Consider the following 20,435-nt stretch of genomic DNA (forward strand, 5'->3'; position numbering starts at 1 on the left):
TCCTCTTTTGTTATTTTATATTCCCCAAATGAATGCAATCATTCTATGTCTATCCCTCTCTGTTTCATTTCACTTACCATGATACTTTTCATGTAGTACCATTTGTATGTAAATTTTATGACTTCATCTTCTCTAACAGGTGCATAGTACTCCATTGTGTAGATGTACCAGAGTTTCTTTAACTAGTCATCTGTTCTCGGGTACTTGGGTTTTTTCCAGATTTTGGCTATTGTGAACAGTGCAGCAATGAACATAGAAGTGCAGATACCATTTCGACTGTACTTTTTTGCCTCTCCAGGATATATTCCCAGGAGTGGTATTTCTGGGTCAAATGGGAGCTCAGTTTCTAAATTTTGAGACTCGTCCATACTGTTTTTCAAAAGGGCTGAACCAGTCAGTATTCCCATCAGCAGTGAAGGAGAGTCCCTTTCTCGCCACATTCACGCCAACACTGGTTGCTTTTGTTCTTTTGGATGTGGGCCAGTCTCTGTGGTGCGAGATGATATCTCATTGATGTATCTGTGCATCTCCCTGATGATTAGTGATGTAGAGCATTTTCTCATGTGCCTTTTAGCCATTTGGATTTCTTCTTTGGGAAAGTTTCTGTTCATTTCATCACCCCAGTTTTTGATGGGCTTAGATGTTTTCTTCTTGTGGAGTTCAACCAGTGCTTTGTATATCCTTGATATCCACCCCTTATCAAATGGGTATTGGGTGAATATCCTTTCCCATTCTGTAGATTGTCTTTGTATTCTGGTCACTGTCTCTTTTGAAGTGCAGAAGCTTCTTAATTTGTTTATCTCTGTTTCCACTTGGTTGGTCAGTGAAGTGTTGTCTTTGAAGATACCGTTAGCCTAAATATCGTGGAGGGTTTTACTGACATTTTCTTCAGTGTATCTATGGATTTTGGCCTGTTGTTGAGATCTTTAATCCATTTTTATCTGACGCTTGTGCATGGTGTTAGGTTGAGGCCTAAGCCCATTTTTTGTATGTGGTTATCAACAGTTTTGTAAATCACAGTTCTTTAAAAAAAAAAAAAGTTTTTTAAGTGGGTTAGCCACAGATAACCATAGGAATTATCTAAAGACCATTAGAGATGATGTAACACGCACCTGAATCTTTCCCATTCCTTGCTGCTTCGTGCTGGCATGGGGACAGATGGTGCTACAGTACAAGCAGAGGAAATCCAGACGGGTCATTTACGTTTGTTTTGGAACCTGTCCCTACAACTCTGCCACACTTTATCAGTGAATTAGTAAAAACTGAAAAAAAATAATAATAACAAGGTACTCTAACTCCTGGCATCTTAATACCATTTGCTGGTGTGTCACCAGTGCTGTCACTCATATGCTGCTTAACACAAATTGCAACACCAGCATCAGTGTTTGTTATAGTGGACTGTGACCTCTTCAAGGATCGTGCTATGAAAAGTGAGCGGCACAGAAAAATTGACATCAGGAAAAGTTTTCTGAATGTTCCACCACCAGAGAGTAATTCCAAGTCAACCCCATAATAAATGTGAGGTGTCTCAGGCATTGCTTGCATGTGGTGCATTTCTAAGGCAAAAAGCATCAAAGTGGAAGAGACTTAATTAAGAACCCATTGTGCCAGAGAGAAAGTTGGATGTTTGCCTTGCACATGTCTGACCTGGGTTCAGTCCCCAGCACCGCATATGGTCCCCCTAGCAACACTGAGTTATAGCCAGGAGTAGCACTGAATACAGCTGAGTATGGCCCAAAATAAGCAACAAAAAAGCAGCAGCTGGATTCTATTGCAGCATTCTTCAGCCTCTACACCTGTAGAGTGGCACCTGTCCACAGATTAGCAGTTATAACCACTACAGCAGTTCATTGTTTTCAGCCTTTCTACACCTGCAAGCTGGCACCAGTCCACCAACTGGCATTGAAGACCACTGCTGTATATGAAGTTATAATTGGTTTGTGTTTCTATATGGTTAGTTTATTGTATTATTAGGTGTCACAGAGCCATACAAACAGCTCCAGATTTTAAATTAAGATAATGAGTGTTTCCTTTTTCTGTGAATAACAGTTCTAATCTTTTCTAATAAAGATTATGATGAATCAACCCCAAGTTTTTTCTAATGTTTCTGTAGACAGTAAACTATCTTGTTTCCCAGAAATACAAAGACTTTAGTTGTGAGTTTAGGACAGCAGTTGACTAAGTTTTGTTGGTTTGTTCTTATAATCTGCTTCATTTCTTGCTTATATTTTTAAAGACAGTTCTTAAAATTTGTATTGTGCATGTGTATAAACATGTACACAGTCTAATCCTTTGTAAAATCGTTATACATACTGTATATTGTATAATTTCGGAATAAATTCTTTTCTGAATTCTCTCTTGTACTCTTAAGTCATAGTTGAGATACTGGAGCTATTTGTTTAGGTTCTGAAAACTGGTGCTAAGGAAGGTAGTACTGTTCCCTTTAAGAAGACTTGCCATAGAGCATTGGTACTTTGTTTATGTCTTCTTTGTGGCCTACTGGGGTGCTGAAGGAGGATTTCAGTCATGAGAGAAAATCAGGGGAAGCTCTATTGAGGAAGTAGCATTTGGTTGAGATGGGTTTTAAGAGAAGGGTAGGATTTCAGGAGACAGGAATGCAGGGTGGAGAGACATAAAGATAGGCTAGGAGGGGCAAATCCACAGAGGTAAAAAAACACTAAAGAAAGGCATGTTTAGAGAACAGCGAGACCTGTTCTGAAATGACTGACACAAAGGACTTATAATAAAACTAGATTTATGGTTATTTGACCGTGCTGTTTCTTTGATATGTTTGATTATTGAGTTTATGATCATTCACTCATTTTCTGTTAAAATAATGCAACAGGAAACAAACAAAAAAATTGTCCATTACAAAGTATAGCAGAGCAGGTAGTGCATTTGCCATGCACGCGGCCAACCCGGGTTCGATTCCTCCGTCCTCTTGGAGAGCCCAGCAAGCTACCGAGAATATCTCACTCGCACGGCAGAGCCTGGCAAGCTCCCCATAGCTTATTCAATATGCCAAAAACAGTAACAAGTCTCACAATGGAGACATTACGAGGAAATTGATGAGCAATGGGATGACAGTGCTACAGTGCAGTGCTACAAAGTATAGAGGATTTCTAATTACTCGACCCAAATTAATATAATTTTTTTCTGTTCCTTTTTATCTTTAGTTTTCAAAATTCCTTGATAGCACCATTGAGTAACCATTCCAACTTTCAGACTTCCCCCAACCTTAAAAGATAATTTTTACTGAGAATGAAAAGAAATGTAATGTCCAGTGGATAAAATAGAAATGACATCAAAGTAATTAGAGATGAAAGAGAAGGAAAAAACATTTCCTTGCATGCAATTATCGTTGGTTTAGGAAACATTTATAAAATTAGTGCTTTGTTTAGATTCAACCAAGAGTTTTCTTGTTGTTAGATGCTATATTTGCTCTGTTCATGTGTAAAAGTCTGGATGGAATGATGTTGTTTTTTTTTTTTTAATTTTTATTAGTGAAACACCATGAGGTACAGTTGTAGACTTACAAATTTTTGTGCTTGGGTTTCGATTATACAATGATCAAATACCCATCCCTCCACCAGTGCCCATTTCCCATCACCATGGATCCCAGTATCCCTCCCACCCCCATTACCCCCACCCCACCCTGCTGGTGCGAATGCCGACTGGTTCAGCCCTTTTGGAAAACAGTATGGATGATTCTCAAAAAATTAGAAATTGAGCTCCCTTTTGACCCAGCAATACCACTCCTGGGAATATATCCCAGAGAGGCAAAAAAGTATAATTGAAGTGACATCTGCACTTGTTTGTTCATTGCAGCACTCTTTACAATAGCCAGAATCTGGAAAAAACCTGAGTGCCCGAGAACAGATGACTGGTTAAAGAAACTTTGGTACATCTACTCAATGGAGTACTACGTAGCTGTTAGAAAAGATGATGTCATGAAATTTACATACAAGTGGTACTACATGGAAAGTGTCATGCTAAGTGAAATGAGTCAGAAAGAGCACTGCCTGAGAGTCCCTTAGGAGTTCCCCACTTCCCAAAAGTGGATTTGGGGCTGGAGAGGTTAACCCAAAGGGCTGCAGTGCATTGCTTTGCATGCTGGAGTTCTGAATTTGATTCTCAGCACTACATGTTCTCCCCAGTACCTTTGGGTGTGGCCCAAAAACCACTTCAATGAAATGGATTCACTTGCTACCTTTTTCTTTTTCAAAAAGAGTATACTGTGTTCAGAACAAGCTCTGTCATGGCCGTCACTGTTAAGAATATTTTGGGAGAGGGAAAGATCTGAAAAATAACCAGCCACAGAACTGCTGATGGTTGCTGACTAAATGGACCTTGTTGCTGTTCCTGTCTTTTTCTTCTGTAAGCGTTTTTTTTGTTTTTGGGGTTTTTTTTTTTTTTGTCTTTGTTTTTCACTGAAGTCACTAGAGACTCCAGAGATGGGAGGTGACAGCATTCTCGATCCTGTGTGGGCTGGAGGTGCAAAGCAATCAGAGCTAACTGGATGAAAGAAACAAAGTTGGTTAATAGAGACCAGACAGCCCAAGAATTGAGGCTTGAAGAAAGACATAGAGGGAAACATCTGCTAGCAGTTCCAGTGGGGTGGGGGCGAGAGAGTGAGAAGGGGGAGCGAAGAGGGTCAGAATACCCACCCACACTGTTACTAAGCTTGTTGAAAAGAAAGCTGGTCTAAGTTGATGTCTTCTCTTCCCCTTTGGATCAGAAAAACAGAAGCATTACAATCTGCTATTCATATAGAAAGTGTGAGTAGAAAAAAGGAAAATGCACGTGTGAGTCTGAGAACATCTGTTGAAACAAGTCATTTCAAAGACAGCGAAACAGCGGCTCTTAAGCAGCTTGCTAGTATTTGATGGGAAGGAGATGGAGTGGGGGTGGAGACCAGTGGTGTGAAAGTAATTAGGGCATGAACAGCATCCCACCCTATTATCTTTTATTTTCTTAGTTCTCCGACCCAGAGCCTGCCCAGTAAGGGAGCAGGTTGATGAATAGCAGCAGCCAAGAATATGACATGAGGATTAATTGCTCATAGCATGGTACAGCTGGTTCCTGGGAAAATTTGAGAGACATATAACAAAAAGCCCTGTGACCAAACAACGTGAAAGATGACACAAGTTTGGGGAGAATATTTTTGCTTTTAAGTCCTACATTTTGGATACCTTCAGCTACTTTTTATATCATAATAAAAATAACTCATTGAATTATATTTTTTTCCTCATTCATGATGAATTGTCAAAGATAATGGGAGAAAATCAATGATAAATGTACCAATTTGCAGAAAGAACACTGATTATTTGATTATTGTTATTTACTGCTTATTATATGTTTTTCACCCCTCTAGGAATGATGGGACAGTGTCTTATTTTTTAAAAATGTAGAGTTTGACATTCCCCTTCCTAGCTTTTCGTTATTCTGATTGTTAAAGAATCCAGAAAATGGCTGGAGTGATTAGCACAGTGGGTAGGGCATTTGCCTTGCACGCAGCTGACCCGGGTTTGATTCCCAGCATCCCATATGGTCCCCTGAACACTGCCAGGAGTAGTTCCTGAGTGCATGAGCCAGGAGTAACCCCTGTGCATCGCCAGGTGTGACCCAAAAAGAAAAATAAAACAAAAACAAAAGAATCCAGAAAATGGAACTTTAATTTAGTTAGCAATGGGTACTTAATTCCAATATTTAGCATTAGCATTATTGATTAAATTTCTGTTGGGCAGATAAATCAGATAGTTGGATCTCGATTGAAGAATTGAAAACTCCAGAAGTAGTGAGGTTAACTTTCTTGTCTGAGATCACACATTGGTTCATCACATGAGAAGACTAGGTGACCACCATCTCTAGTAAGCTCCTTTCAACTAGCACTAAGAAGTCGAGGTCTTGTGGTTCTGGCCTGGGTGTACACCCAAGTCTTGTTGATGAGCTGGAACTCTTAGATCTGGTTCCCTAGCCATTCTTTCGCCTCAAGCTCCAAAATCAGAGAAACTACATCTGGAGCCCACCTTCATGGGAGCTTTTACTAGAAGATAATGGTCCCATCTTGACATGTCCCTAGCTGAATTCATTAGTTTTCTGCTCCATCTTTGGGCTTCCTGATGATCCCAACTTCCTTTTTTGAGTGAGTGTTGTCACCAAACTCAGAGTTTCCAAAGCTGTATCAGGAATTCCTCAGCTTCTCTATTGATACTTGCTGCTGCTCAGGGCTCGACCAGAATCTTCTATGGATGGAGTTTCCTGAAATGTAAATCTGAATATTTTCTTCCAGGGAGCTGCAGTTTTTTTTGCATTTCAGCTAAAATCTACAATTTGTTGTTTGTTTCATTTTTGTTTGGGGCCCACATCTTCTGACTGACCATGGGTGCTGGGTGGATAAGGCATATATGCCCTGCCCATTGAGTTTTCTCTCCTGCCCCCCAGATCTACAATTCTTGACATGATTTATGAGGCCTCACAGAGCTTAGTCCTGGGTATCCAACTTCTTTTCATTCCTTCTCAATGTATTTTGTATGTTAACTATATTAACTATTTCTCTGATTCTCCTGCTGTCATGCCTTTAAGTAAACTGGTCTTTTTCCCTAGAAAGCCTTTAGGTCTCAACCTGCCTGCACCTCATGTCTTTGATTTAGTGCTCTCTCAAACTTTTGCCCATTTTCTCCTTTAGACAGTATTCTGAGAGGGTAGAGTAGTCCGTGTGTATTGAGTACAGAGTATAGAACCTGTTAGGCAAACTGTTGTGGAATGAATAAGTCACTGATTATAGATGTTCTCTTTGAACCCTTCCCCACCCTGACCATCAGTAGTTTCTCAACAGTATAGTCACTATTCTTGCTCATTCTCTGAGATACCTATACTGTGTAAATATCTCTCAAATTTATCTTACTCTCCCTGTATCTTAAGAGACATGATAAATCAGAGATGGGGGGGGGGGGCGGGGGAAGAGAGATTGAGATTTAACTCATTAAATAGGCAGCCTTGGAGGAAAACCTTAATTATCAGTAGCCGATATTTATTGCATAATTTATGGGTGTCCAGTACTGTACTGTTTGAAGTTTTTGCTTGAAAATGGGGCAGTTACGATAGAGAAGGGAACACTAAAACAAAAATAGTAGGAAATGATCATTCCGGACAAGAACTGAGTGCTGAAAGTAGGTAAAGGAATAAACATGATAACCTTTCAGTACTGGTAGTGCAGACCATAATACCAAAGGGGGAGGGAGGATGGAAGGGAGGTGTGTGTGTCTGGGGAGGGGGGAGGGAGGAAAAGTGTGGGCAGGAGGGAAATGAGACATTGGTGGTGGGAAATATACACTGGTAAAGGGACAGGTGTTGGAGAGTTGCATGACTGAAGGTGACTGAAATCAATCAGTAACAACTTTGTAACTGTATCTGACAGTGATCCAGTATTTTTTTTAAGGAAGGAAGAAGAAAATGGGTCCAGAGTTAACGAGGCTCTGTTACTGTTCCCTATTTTACAAAGAAGGAAAACATGGACATGAAATAATCTATTCACTCTCATAGAAAATGAATTGTAATATTCAATTTTCAACTCAGTGCAAAATATAGAGTTAAAATCAGTTTAGCTTATGAAAAACAGCTGTGAGAGAAATACCTCTGTTTACTATTAGGCATTTCATAAGGTGTGGTAACTGTTGGATTTTATAGTTTGAACACAGACTTTGAAGTCAGTGTCCATAGCTGGAAAGTGAGGGGAATTTAAGAGTTGTGACAGGAATTAGATCAGACAGTATGTAAAGTACAGAAGACAGGAATGGGTATACTGTAGAAAGCCTGAAATGGGTGGCTGTTCTTATTCTTCTAAGTCTTCTGCTTATTTAACCTCATTGAGCTTTAGAACTTAAAGGAGAGTTTACTGGGCCTGGTTGATAGATTCTCATAGGACTGCAGTGTGTGTTTTGCATATGGAAATCCTTTATTTAATCCCAGCCTTCACTGAGCTCACTTGGTCTACCCCACAATTTGTCAAAGAGAAAGTTGAGTTTTTGGTCTACTAAGTACTTAAGAGGAACAAATTGGAATGACTACCTTTCATTTAGATTTAGATTTAGAGTATATATGTACTTGTATAACTTATTCTAGATCAGTTAACAATTATAGTCCATATATTTCTCTTAGCCAGTGACTGTCTTATATAAACCTAAAAGATGGCCAATTTCAGTACTGTAAAAATGCTGATTATATAATGATATACCATGAAGATATATAGAACTGTTGTCTCATGCCTTAGAATTTTAAAAAGGTAAATGTTTACTTTGGAAATGAGCTTTTGTTGATGAAGTATTTGAAAAACATCACACCTGCTGCAGTGGAGAAATAACTTTGAAAAGCTATCAATGGGAAAATTTTTCTTAACCAGTTTATCATATTTCAAACAAGATAAATTATTTTGTTACCTTTTTTTTCCTATGTTGCTGTAAGAATTTTGGTTTTAACGATTCACCTTTTGTTTTTCAAAGAAGGGGAGAAATGTTTCACAGAATAGTGAAAATTTCTGCAAAGTATACTTTAATGGTTTTCAGTAAAGTTACCAAAACCAGGTTATCCTGATGTTTGCAGTTATACATTTCATGGAGAGCAATAAATAGGCAGAAAGAGAAACTTGAAAAGAGTAGCAGTTAGCAATATTATATTTAAATTTATAAAATGGAAATAAATTAAGTTGATCGAGTAAATAATTTTTAAAAATTTAGAAAGCATATAAATTTATAAAATAATTTACAAAGTGGAAATAATTTAAGTTGATGTGTTGTCCAGTTAGTCGAGTGGCCCACAGGCTCTATTTAGAATTCGTATTTGGCCTATGTGAGTAATGTTATTTAGCAGTAATTTTATGTGAAAGGCAGTATCTTGTTTGCTTTATTTCACTTGGTCTTCCACAGGTGGGTCTTATTTTTTTCATCTGACGAAACTTAAAGAAGGCTTAACTAAACTAATCTAATGCCAACAACTAGTAAGTGATAGAATTTGAACTAGAGTACAAATTTCAAAGCCTATTGTCATATGGTAAAGGAGCAGTCACGGCAGCTTGGAAGAATTCTTCAGAAATTCAGTTGGGATTATTGGGTAGCCTATTAAATAAAATCTGCTTTGGGACTTGGGGACTGCTCGGGCTGGCGTGCGTCTACACCTGCTGGTGGCTGGGTTCTATCGCCTGCACCACATGGCTGACCTGCAGCAGCCTGCTAGTATCAAGCTCTCACATGTCACCTAAAATAATAAGAGTTTGATTTACCTTTGGGTCTGAATCACAATCCAAATAAATTCCAAGTGGGTTAGAGAGTTATATTATAAAAACAAATTAAAAAAAAAATCAGTAGAACTTAGTTTTGAGTACTTACCAGATCTGTTAGAATGAATGCCTTTCTAAACTTTAAAGCCATTGCAATCCCAAAAATAAAATGGTCTGTAAAAATTTACTTTTTTTTAAGAGTCAAAATTACAAATTGGCAAGAACTAAGAAAGCAGCATTACTCAGTGCTGGCATGTAACAATTGTCATAATTGCTAATGCAATGCTAAGCTAGGAAAGGCTTTTTAATCAATCACTTATTATTTCCCTGAGGTTGTAACTGTAGAATAAGGTAATTGTGACAGAATAGACTGTGGTGAACTATTTTGCTGTAATTTCTGAGTTGTTAATATTATGGTTATTTTATTTTATAAACTCTTAAGTAAAAGTCTTATTCTATGACCTACAGGATGGGTTTCCAGATTTCCAGGACTCCGTGCAAACACTTTTCCAGCAGGCTAAAAATAAAAATGAAGAACTTGCCGCTCTTAGTTCACAGGTAATGTAAACATCAGTTACTAGTGCATAATAATTTTTGCAGGTTAAAAAAAAAATGGCTGCAGGGCCAGAGAGAAGTAGTGCACAGTAGAGCATTTGTCTTTTAGGCTGCTGACCCAGGTTCTATATCTGGCACCCCATATGATCCTATATGAGTTGTTCGAGTAATTCCTGAGTACTGACTGAGCTAGGAGTAAGCCCTGAGCACCTCTGGGCATAGCACAAAAACCATGAAGAAAGTGATTCTTTAAATAGGATCAATTTTAAGAACCAAGGATTGAGTTTATTTTAGATTTTTAAAAAAATGTCAAAAATAGGGAGCTTGTACAGTGGGTAGAGTGCTCATCTTGCATGTGGCCTTTCCAGGTTTGATCCCTGGCATCAGATCTGTCTCCTGAGTCTTGCCGGAAGCAATTCCTGAGTGCATTTGCCAGGAATAACTCCTGAGCATTGCCATGTGTGGCCCAAAGTCACAGCTGTACCAACAGGATAGCAATACAACTTGTTTTGATTTGATTTATGATCAGAATTTGAAATGGGAATTTTTTTTTAAAGTTGTGTAGGAAGTAAGACATTCCTATTTATGAAGCTTTAAAAGTGGGACTGAGTTGCTAGCTCATCAGGTGGAATGCATTTGGACCTCCGGCACTGCAAGGGCCTAGAGCTCCACTGTACTTCCTCCCTGGCAGCTTCAGCATCACTGGACCTGAGCACTGAACTCTTCTGTAAAAGACTTATTCTTTTTTTTTTTTTTAAGTGAAACACCATGAGATACAGTTGTAGACTTACAAATTTTTATGCTAGGGTCTCAGTTATACAATGATCAAGTACCCATCCCTTCACCAGTGCCCATTTTCTACCACCACGGGTCCCAGTATCCCTCCCACCCCCCATCTCCCCTTTCCACCTGCCTCTGTGGCAGGGCATTCCCTTTTGTTCTCTCTCTCCTTTTGGGTGTTGTGGTTTGCATAAGAGGCATTGAGTGGCAGTCATGTTTGGTCTATAGTCTACTTTCAGCATGCTTCTATCCTGGGAGGATTCTCTCAACACCCTTTATTTGGTGCTCCCTTCTCTATCTTAGCTTCCTTTTCCCCTACCATGTGTGGCTGGCCTCCAAACCATGCAGCAAAATTCTTGGTACTAATTTCATCCACTCTTGGGTGTTAGTCTCCCATTTTGTTGCTTTATGTTCCCCAGATGAATGCAATCTTTCTATGTCTATCCCTCTCTTTCTGACTCATTTCGCTTAACATGATACTTTCCATGTAGTACCATTTGTATGTAAATTTCATGACTTCATCTTTTCTAACAGCTACATAGTACTCCATTGTGTAAATGTACCAAAGTTTCTTTAACCAGTCATCTGTTCTCGGGCACTCAGGTTTTTTCCAGATTCTGGCTATTGTAAAGAGTGCTGCAATGAACAAACAAGTGCAGATGTCACTTTGACTATACTTTTTTGCCTCTCTGGGATATATTCCCAGGAGTGGTATTGCTGGGTCAAAAGGGAGCTCAGTTTCTAACTTTTTGAGAATTGTCCATACTGTTTTCCAAAAGGGCTGAACCAGTCGGCATTCCCACCAGTAGTGAAGGAGGGTCCCTTTCTTGGCACATCCGCGCCAGTATCGGTTGCTTTTGTTCTTTTGGATGTGGGCCAGTCTCTGAGGTGTGAAATGATATCTCATTGTGGTTTTGATCTGTATCTCCCTGATGATTAATGATGTAGAGCATTTTCCCATGTGCCTTTTAGCCATTCTGATTTCTTCTTTGAGAAAGTTTCTGTTCATTTCATTGCCCCATTTTTTGATGGGGTTGGATGTTTTCTTCTTGTGGAGTTCAACCCGTACCTTGTATATCCTTGATATCAACCCCTTGTCGGATGTGTATTCGGTGAATATCCTTTCCCATTCTGCAGACTGTCTTTGTATTTTGGTCACTGTTTCTTTTGAGGTGCAGAAGCTTCTTAGTTTAAGATAGTCCCATTTATCTATCTCTGTTTTCACTTGCTTGGTCAGTGGCGTAACATCTTTGAAGATACCATTAGCTTCAATATCATGGAGGAGGGTTTTGCCAACTTTGTCTTCAATGTACCTTATGGTGTCTGGTCTGATGTTGAGGTCTTTAATTCATTTTGATCTTACTTTTGTGCATGGTGTTAGGCAGAGTTCTGAGCCCATTTTTTTGCATGTAGCTGTCCAGTGATGCCAGCACAATTTGTTAAAGAGGCTTTCCTTCTCCACTTCACATTTCTTGCACCTTTATCAAAGATTAGATGATCATATGATTGAGGGAAGATGTCAGTGTATTCAACCCTGTTCCATTGGTCTGCAGTTCTGCCTTTGTTCCAGTACCATGCTGTTTTAATTATTACTGCCTTGTAGTAGAGTTTGAAGTTCGGGAGGTTGATTCCTCCCATTTTCTTTTTCCCAAGAATTGCTTTAGCTATTCGTGGGGGCTTATTGTTTCATGTAAATTTCAGGAATGTTTGCTCCATTTCTTTGAAGAATGTCATGGGTATCGTAATCGGGATCTCATTGAATTTGTACAGTGCTTTGGGAAGTATTGCCATTTTGACAATGTTAATTCTCCCGATCAATGAACAGGGGATATTTTTCCATTTCCTCGTGTCCTCTTTTATTTCCTGAAGTAGCATTTTGTAGTTTTCTTTGTACAGGTCCTTTATTTCCTTAGTTAAACTGATTCCTAGGTACTTGATTTTCTGGGGCACAATTGTGAACAGGATTGTTTTCTTCATGTCACTTTCTTCTCTTTCACTATTTGCATATAGGAAAGCCATGGACTTTTGGGTATTGATTTTATAGCCTGCCACTTTACTATACAAGTCTGTTGTTTCTAGGAGTTTCTTGATAGAGATTTTAGGGTTCTCTAAGTATTGTATCCTATCATCTGCAAATAGTGAGACCTTGATTTCTTCCTTTCTTACCTGGATGCCCTTAATATCTTTTTCTTGCCTAATAAAGACTTATTCTTTGACCTATACTTTGACCTGAGATTCTCATTGCCAGGCCAAGTATCACCAGTAATGCCCCCAGGACCCCTGAGAACTGCTAGGGACGCATCTCTAAAAAATAAAAAGCTATTTATGCCAGGTAAAGTTATGTATACTATGGCATTGGGTAGAATCGAAGGTAAAATACAATTCTCAATAAAGTAATAATAGCATTGTAGCCATAAAATAATAATAGTCAACAACGTGGATACCGTTAAATTATTTCAATTCATGTATGATTAAAATTGTTAAGGGAGATAATTCAGGATTCAGGCTTTTGCATGTACAAAGCTGCAGGTCCATCCCTGACACTGCATTTCCCACCCATCCAGGCCTGTCTGGGTGACATTGGAGGACCCGGTACCTCTGGGCCTGAGCAATGCCACACATCCCCAGGTTCTGACATTGAAGTGTCAGGCCCAGTTAACCTGATCATCAGGAGTAGTTCAAGGCGCCCTGAGTACGGCTTGGGAAACCCTCAGAGAAGAGGAAAAGAAAATATGTTAGGTATATAACTTCAGGTACTTTGACTTACAAGATTATTTAATGTGTACTCATTTTTAAAGGGTCATTTCTACATCACGTTTTAGAAAACATTGTAAGTTTTATGCCTGTTAGCTTCTTTAGCGACTGCTTTAGTTGAATTTTAAAATGGCCTTTTTTAATAGTAGGAGACTAGTACCCAAATGTAAAAACTCTCCGAGAGCAGCCGGGGAACCCTGATGGCTCTTCCCCTCGCCACCAGCGTTTGGGGTAGGCCCGAGCCTCTGGTGCGGCCAGAGCGGCCCGGGCCATAGGGCAGAAGGTGGAGGAGATGAGGGCCAAGCAGGTTGATTGATCAGTTGCCCTTTATTCCATTCTCCCCATGTGCCTGCCCCCAGTTTCTCTGAGTCTCCTATTCTAATCTCACACTGCTCCTCATTCCCGTCTCCTCCTGTCTCTCCTGCTCATCTCGCAGCCTGGGCTCTCTCTTTCCATGTGCCTGCTCCTGTATTCTTCTACATTCTTCTCCCTCTGTCCCCCTTGCTAGTCTCTCTGCGGTCCATCTTGCCACCCTGCTCTCTCCTCTCTCTCCAACTCTCTTGCCTCTCCAACTTCCTTCTCTCTCCAACCAGCTCTCTTGTTCTCCAGCTCTCTTCCTCTCCAACTCCCCAGCACTCTGGGCTGACACTGCACCCAGTCGGGTAGCAAAATCAGCATAAGAAAGCCCTTCCTAAGGGCCCACCGGGTTGAAAGGGAACACCACTTAGGAGGTATTCCAAAACCCTTCCCGACTGCCCAAGGGCAAAATACCCCTTAAGGTGTTTTTCTCTTTTCTTTAGTCTAATAGCTCTGTCAACATCTTAATACTAGTTATTTTTATATGGACACAGTAAGCGATAACATTGACGCTTATAGGGCAGCTCTCCTGGGAACATCTTGCCACAGACTTAGACTACAGCGTTCAGGCCAGATTAATCTTTCCTAACCAGTAGCAGGGTCTAAATCTGGTTATTACTTTTTGGATCATGACAGCAATTGTCCATGCAAATATATCCTATGTGGTGGGAAATGTACACTGGAAGGGTGATGGAACTTGTATGACTGCAACCCAATTGTGAACAACTTTGTAACTATCTCATGGTGGTAATTCAATAAAACAATAAAATGACTCTTTTTTTTTGGCTGCTGAGTCCTTTTCAGAGTTGAGCAGGTATATCCCATCCTAGAAATATTATTAAAATTTTATCAACTCATTAGTAACAAGTTCAAATGAATTTAAGTTAATGGTTCTTTTGGGGGGTCTTTTTTTTTTTCCTGTGTGTTTGGACCATGCCTGATGGTGCTATACTGTCTGATCCCTCTTGATTTGGTTTAGGTATATTCTGAGAAATAATGAAAACTTTTATTCTCTTATATCAGATATGTATTGGTTGTTACTATTTTAAATAATAATTTTTGTAACTAATTTTATATAGTATCCTACTGTGCTGCTTTTTTTTATAAAGCATAGTACTTATTCATATCTGTGCATTTTGACTATTATTTCCTTGGCAAGATAACCACAAAATACAGTTTTGAATATCCGTAATGGGAATTTAGAGCAGCATATTCAGATGGAAAAGTATAAAACATATGCAGAGATAAATTTATGTCAACCAACTAATTTTGTATCTTGAGACATGTATTTTATAATTGGTTAGTATATACTGCAGACTTTTAGTCCATGATGATGATGAAGATCTTCACTGGCATTGGTGTTTTGGGTTTGTGGGCTTCTTTTCCAAAACTTGCATTGTTTAATTTTAGTGGGAGGTGTGTTTGTCTTGTTCTTCTAGACAGCCATTTTACACCTTTTCTCCCCCAAATATACTGTCATCATATCAGAGTATGTAGTGCCAAATCCTAAAATAAAAATGCCAAGATTTTATTCTATGTGTTAGAAGCAGTTTATAGCAGATGTTGCTGTTGCTCTGAGATTCCTTTTTTTTTTTTTTAAATCCTTTAAAGGACTCAGTCTCCTGGAAAATAAAGTGAAGGTTATTTTGCTTTAGAGGTGATATGGAATTCGTTTTATGGGATTGTGCAGAAAGCTTTTTTCTTTCATGCAGAATCCAGCATTTTATGTTTCAACATGGTGATACAGACATCTATGCATATTTATGGTACGTGTATACCACATGAAGTGTGGACTAATTTTAATGAATACTAAATATATTTGCTGGAATCTGAAATTGGCATCTCTAAGCCATTAAAAAATCTAGAATGTTGTAGTTACTGATTTTATTTTTGCTTTACTTACTAGCAGCCTGAAAAGGTGATGGCAAAGCAGATGGAGTTCCTTTGCACCCAAGCTGGCTATGAGAGACTGCAGCAAGCGGAGAGAAGACTGTCTGCAGGACTGTACAGGCAGAGCTCGGAAGAGCATAGCCCGAATGGCTTGGCTTGTGATAACTCGGATGGTCAAGGTACATTTTCAGAGTGACCCACATAGCTGTTGCCCATTTAACTGGGTGCACTGAGAAGAAACATGGGAAAGAGCTGATTTTCAAGTCATAAGTTTTTTTGGTAGAGGCTTGCTGTCAAAATTTAAATTATTCCCTTTTCCAAAAAGGAAAGACCCCATCCTACAAATTTAACTGCTAAACTCTTTTATTTTATTTTATTTTATTTTTTAAATCTCAGTAAATAAACATAATGCATTTGGCATGTACTTATTTTATAAAGGACAGGTTGGAATGAGAGATCTCAGCAATACAGATCGTTTGCCCTAAAGAATTGGGTTCCACTGAACATGTGCAACTTTTTTTTCTGTGTCAATACTTTCTAGGGCTAGAGTGTTAGCACAGCAGGTAGGGCATTTGCTTTGTATGTGGCCAACCTGGGTTCAATTCCTCTGCCCCTTTAGGAGAGCCTGGCAAGATCCCAAGAATAATTTGCCCTCACGGCAAAGCCTAGCGAGCTACCCGTGATGTATTCGATATGCCAAAAACAGTAACAACAAGTCTCACAATTTGTTGTGAGACGTTACTGGTGCCTGCTCAAGTAAATTGATGAACAATGGGAGGACAGTGCTAGGGCGCTACAATACTGCCTAATGTATTTTTGTATGGGTGAATATATTTTTATTAATTTTTAAGTTTTATTTTCATAAGGTTGTTCACATTAATTGATTATATTCAGTATTTGAACACCAGTACACCTTCCCACCACCATTATTTTAAATTTCCCCATCACCATTCAATCTGCCTCCCACAGGCAGATGCTAAGTACTTTATCTTCTGTTGCCTATTATGAACATTCTGAGAGGTCGCTTTCTCAGCTGCACGCTCCTGGAATTCTCAAATTGTAAATGATTGGGGTTCAGACACATCTCTGTAGGGAACTAGTCCATTTTTAGATTCATTTGTGAGTCTCTGGATCAAGGTTGTTAATGCTCTGAGATTGTGCCTGGAGGCAGTTTGTGGATGTAATAGCCAGAATCCCCAAGCCAGCAGGGAGACGGGGAAGGGACAGCCCATCTCTGCCACTGCCGTGTGGCCTGGCATCTTCAGTCCTTGCTCCCACATACCTGGATTTTTCTTCTGAAAGTCTGTGGCCATCTGGGGTTCATCAGGAGTGAACGGAGAGGGAACACCCGCTCCATCTGAGGTGCCCCAGGCACAGGTCCAAAGAGCTCTCCAGTGAGCTGTGGTCTTCGGGGATTCATTGTTAGGTCTCTGATGTGTAACATTTTTAAAAAGATGGTCAAGAACAGATTAGTTTGTAAGGTTTATGACAGTTGACTCCTAAGTGGATATGATAACTGCTGCTTAAATACTGTATCAGAGTGCAGAGACATGGAAACACTCAAAGGCGATTTGTCTTTTTTCAAGGTTCACATCACGCCCCTTTCTGAAAATATTTTATGGTGTACATTTGGGAATTATTAAACTCTTAAGTTAAAAAGCTATGATTCTTGAGGATTTTAAAAAAATTATTTCATGGGTTTGATTCTTGGTACCACACAAAATGTTTTTTTTATTTAAAAAAATCAATATTAAAGAAAACCTTTATATTAAAACAAAAACTCATCTAGCAGTTATGTTTTTTTAAGTATATCCTCAAGGTGCCAGAGAGATATACAGTAGTTGGGAACTTGCCTTACACACAATAGACCTTGATTCCATCCCTGCCATCACATATGGTCTCCTGAACCTGCCAAGAGTAAGCCAGGAGCTCAACCAGTGTGGTCTAAAGAATGTAAATAAACAAATGAACATCTCTGTCTCCTCTTCAAGGCCCTCAGTATGCAGCAGTGAACAAGAAGTCCTTGCTCCCTGAAACTTTTCACTCCAGTGAGGGGAGTTATAGTTATAACAATAAAAGGACACTCTAGTATTTGTTTTGTCTTGGGGTTTCTCAAGAGGCCTTGGGCCCCCTGCCAGCAATTCTAGCCAGAGAGATATAGTATAGAAGGTAAGGCACTTGCTTTATATACAACCAACCCTGGTTTGAAACCCGTGTTCAGTGTATGGTCCCCTGAGGACAGCTAGGAGTCAGTCTACAGAACAGAGCCAGAAATAGCTGCTGAGCACCTGAGCATTTTGGGTGTGACCCAAAAGCAAAGCATAAAACAGGCAAAAGACTATTTTGGGTTGGGATTGAGGCATACCTGGTGCTGCTCAGAGCTTGCTCCTGGCTCTGCACTCAGGAATCATTCCTGGTGGTGCTCAGGGGAACTAGATGGACTGCCAGGAATGCACAAGCGTCTTACATGCTGTTCTCTCTCTCTCTCTCTCTCTCTCTCTCTCTCTCTCAGGCCCCATGAACAAAAGACTTGACTCAGTGCCATCTCTGACTCTAGTGTTTGCTTTAAAGTCAAATAGCTGTACTGGAAAGAAATACCTTAGAGAAGGGGATGTATGGATGTATCTCAAAGTTGGAGTGCTTATTGGAAATTTCAGACTTTTCTTTGTGTGAGGGTCTTAAACGGTTTTGTCAGAATCAGAAACCTTGAGCCTAGAAAATTTTTCCTTTTAAATTATCATTTTAAATATTTTTAGGGAACTATTTAAATTCTTTGGTGTCTTTAGACCTTTCTTCACTTCTTTCCTAAAAAATATTTAGGTAATTTTTGAAAATATTTTGAGAAATATTAATGTTGTATTTTTAATGTTATACTGCTTTCTTTCAATTTTACTCAGCAGAAAGACCTTTGAATCTCCGAATGCCTAATTTGCAAAACCGACAGCCTCACCATTTTGTGATGGATGGGGAGTTGAGTAGACTTTACTCTGCCGAGGCCAAGTCCCACTCATCAGGTGAGCTTGCAGGATAAGAATAGAAAAAGGAACACTTTAATAAAAAGTATTTTTAAATTCTCATCTGTCATCCTTTCCCTCCTTCCTGTTGAACTGAAGTGTGCCAGAGGCAGAAACAGTGTCAGTTGTATGTACACAAGACAAGCACCTTAACCCCTTTACTGTCTCCCTGGCCCTATACAAGATTTTAAATTGAATAGTAATTGGAAAATTTGAATTATATGATTGCCTTTTTCTGACTTTCATAATACGAAATGCATGCATTACATTTTTTATTCTTAAAATTAGAACATCTATGCACTGAATGATTTCTTTGTACTTTTCACGTGAATGCATTTTGGGTATGATATTCAGAAGAAAACCAAATTCCATACAAGGATAAGCTGTTCCTTATAATAGTCAGCTGTTTACATACTTGAGTGAATTCAAAGAGAGTTAGACAAAATAACTCACCAATTGATGACCAAGAAAGTCATCAAAACAAATTGAAGATTCAAAGTACTACTTAACTCTCCTACTGTTTACAGATATGGTGTATAGAATCAAGGCTCTTGTATCACTTCATTAAGTTAAAGAAAATTCAGGAGTCACTTGACCTAAAGTACTAATTTTATAGATGAGGAAAATGATTCCAGGTATTTTGTAAGTCAGTGAAGAAGTAGTTTTGCAAATTATTAGAATTAACCTGACTTTTATACTTACTACTTACAAAGAGAAGTCTTGGGAAAACAAGTTGTCAAGAGATTTTATGTCTTTTAATTTCAAGCTTTTAATAGCAGATGCTAAAAAGCCAAAGTCTTAAATATTCTGTGCTGTTTGTTACTTATTGAAAACTTGATATAAGACTATAAACAGGGAGCCATAGTATAGCAGTAAGCTACTTGCCTTGTCCACGGCTGACCCGGGTTCAGTCCCAAGCCATTTGGTAGCCCAAGCCTGCCAGGAGTGATTTATTTATTTATTTATTTATTTTTAAATTTATTTATTCAATCACTGTGAGAAAAGTTACAAAACCTTCAGGTTTATAAGTCTCGGTCATGCAATGATCAGACACCTTTCCCTTTACCAGTACTTATTTTTCACCATCAAGAACCCCAATATACCCCGCCTCCCACCCCTCCCAATGCCTGTGAGACAGATGAATTCTACTTAACTCTCTATCTCCTTTGATTGCATTCATTATTTTGACAAAAGATGCACTATTATTGTTTAGAGTTTACACCCAACAATCAGAACTGCTCAATAGGCATTGTGAAATAATTTGTTTTCTACAGCTGGTTATGAGAACCATATGATGTCTCATGGCCAAGATAGCAGCCATGCGATTTTGGAATTCTGATATTTTACTTATTAAGTCTGGAGGGATTTCTGCCAAGAGCCAGATAATTATGAGATTGGTTTCTGTGGCTCTGGAGCCATGGCCGTGCCGGCGAGCTGCTCGTGGGGGCATCTCGTGACCTCGGTAGGGCATGAAGGATGAGCGGGAACGTCCCCCTTCCCATGAGGTTGTAGTTGCCCAGTCACCACCGGCTCGGCTCATACCTGACTTTCCTACAAGCTCCGAGTAGGCTGCCATCTTGCTGCCCGGGGGGAAAAAGGCAGAAGGGAGCGACACCCCTTCCCTCCTGGGGAGGCATGGTACCATGGATTAATGCATCGTTCATTTACTTTTCTGCCGCAAGCTGCCGGGCTCTGCATTAAGTCCTTGTGCCTCTGGAGCCATGGCTGTGCTGGAGAGCCGCTCTTGGGGGGCAGCTCATGACCTTGGTAGGGCATGAAGGACGAGTGCCAGGAGTGATTCTTGAGTGCAG

At 39.5% G+C, this 20,435-nt stretch overlaps 1 protein-coding gene and 1 non-coding gene across 4 annotated transcripts in view; both read left to right on the forward strand.

Annotated features, from left to right (window-relative positions):
* NAB1 (NGFI-A binding protein 1) overlaps positions 1-20,435 on the forward strand; it is a 94,803-nt gene that overhangs the window by 71,321 nt on the left and 3,047 nt on the right. Inside the window, exons 6-8 of one of the 3 annotated variants that reach the window (XM_056111755.1) lie at positions 9,743-9,832; positions 15,627-15,789; positions 18,508-18,624. In XM_056111755.1, coding sequence (XP_055967730.1) covers positions 9,743-9,832; positions 15,627-15,789; positions 18,508-18,624 — 370 coding nt within the window. The remainder of the gene's footprint in view (positions 1-9,742; positions 9,833-15,626; positions 15,790-18,507; positions 18,625-20,435) is intronic. The other 2 variants (XM_056111757.1, XM_056111756.1) reach the window with 2 other exon arrangements.
* Positions 1,109-1,242, forward strand: LOC130021204 (small nucleolar RNA SNORA55). The gene has a single exon (XR_008792107.1). It is a non-coding gene; the product is annotated as a small nucleolar RNA SNORA55 (small nucleolar RNA).

The sequence above is a fragment of the Sorex fumeus genome, unplaced genomic scaffold (assembly GCF_029834395.1).
Source record: "Sorex fumeus unplaced genomic scaffold, SorFum_2.1 ptg000014l, whole genome shotgun sequence".
NCBI classification, from domain to species: domain Eukaryota; kingdom Metazoa; phylum Chordata; class Mammalia; order Eulipotyphla; family Soricidae; genus Sorex; species Sorex fumeus.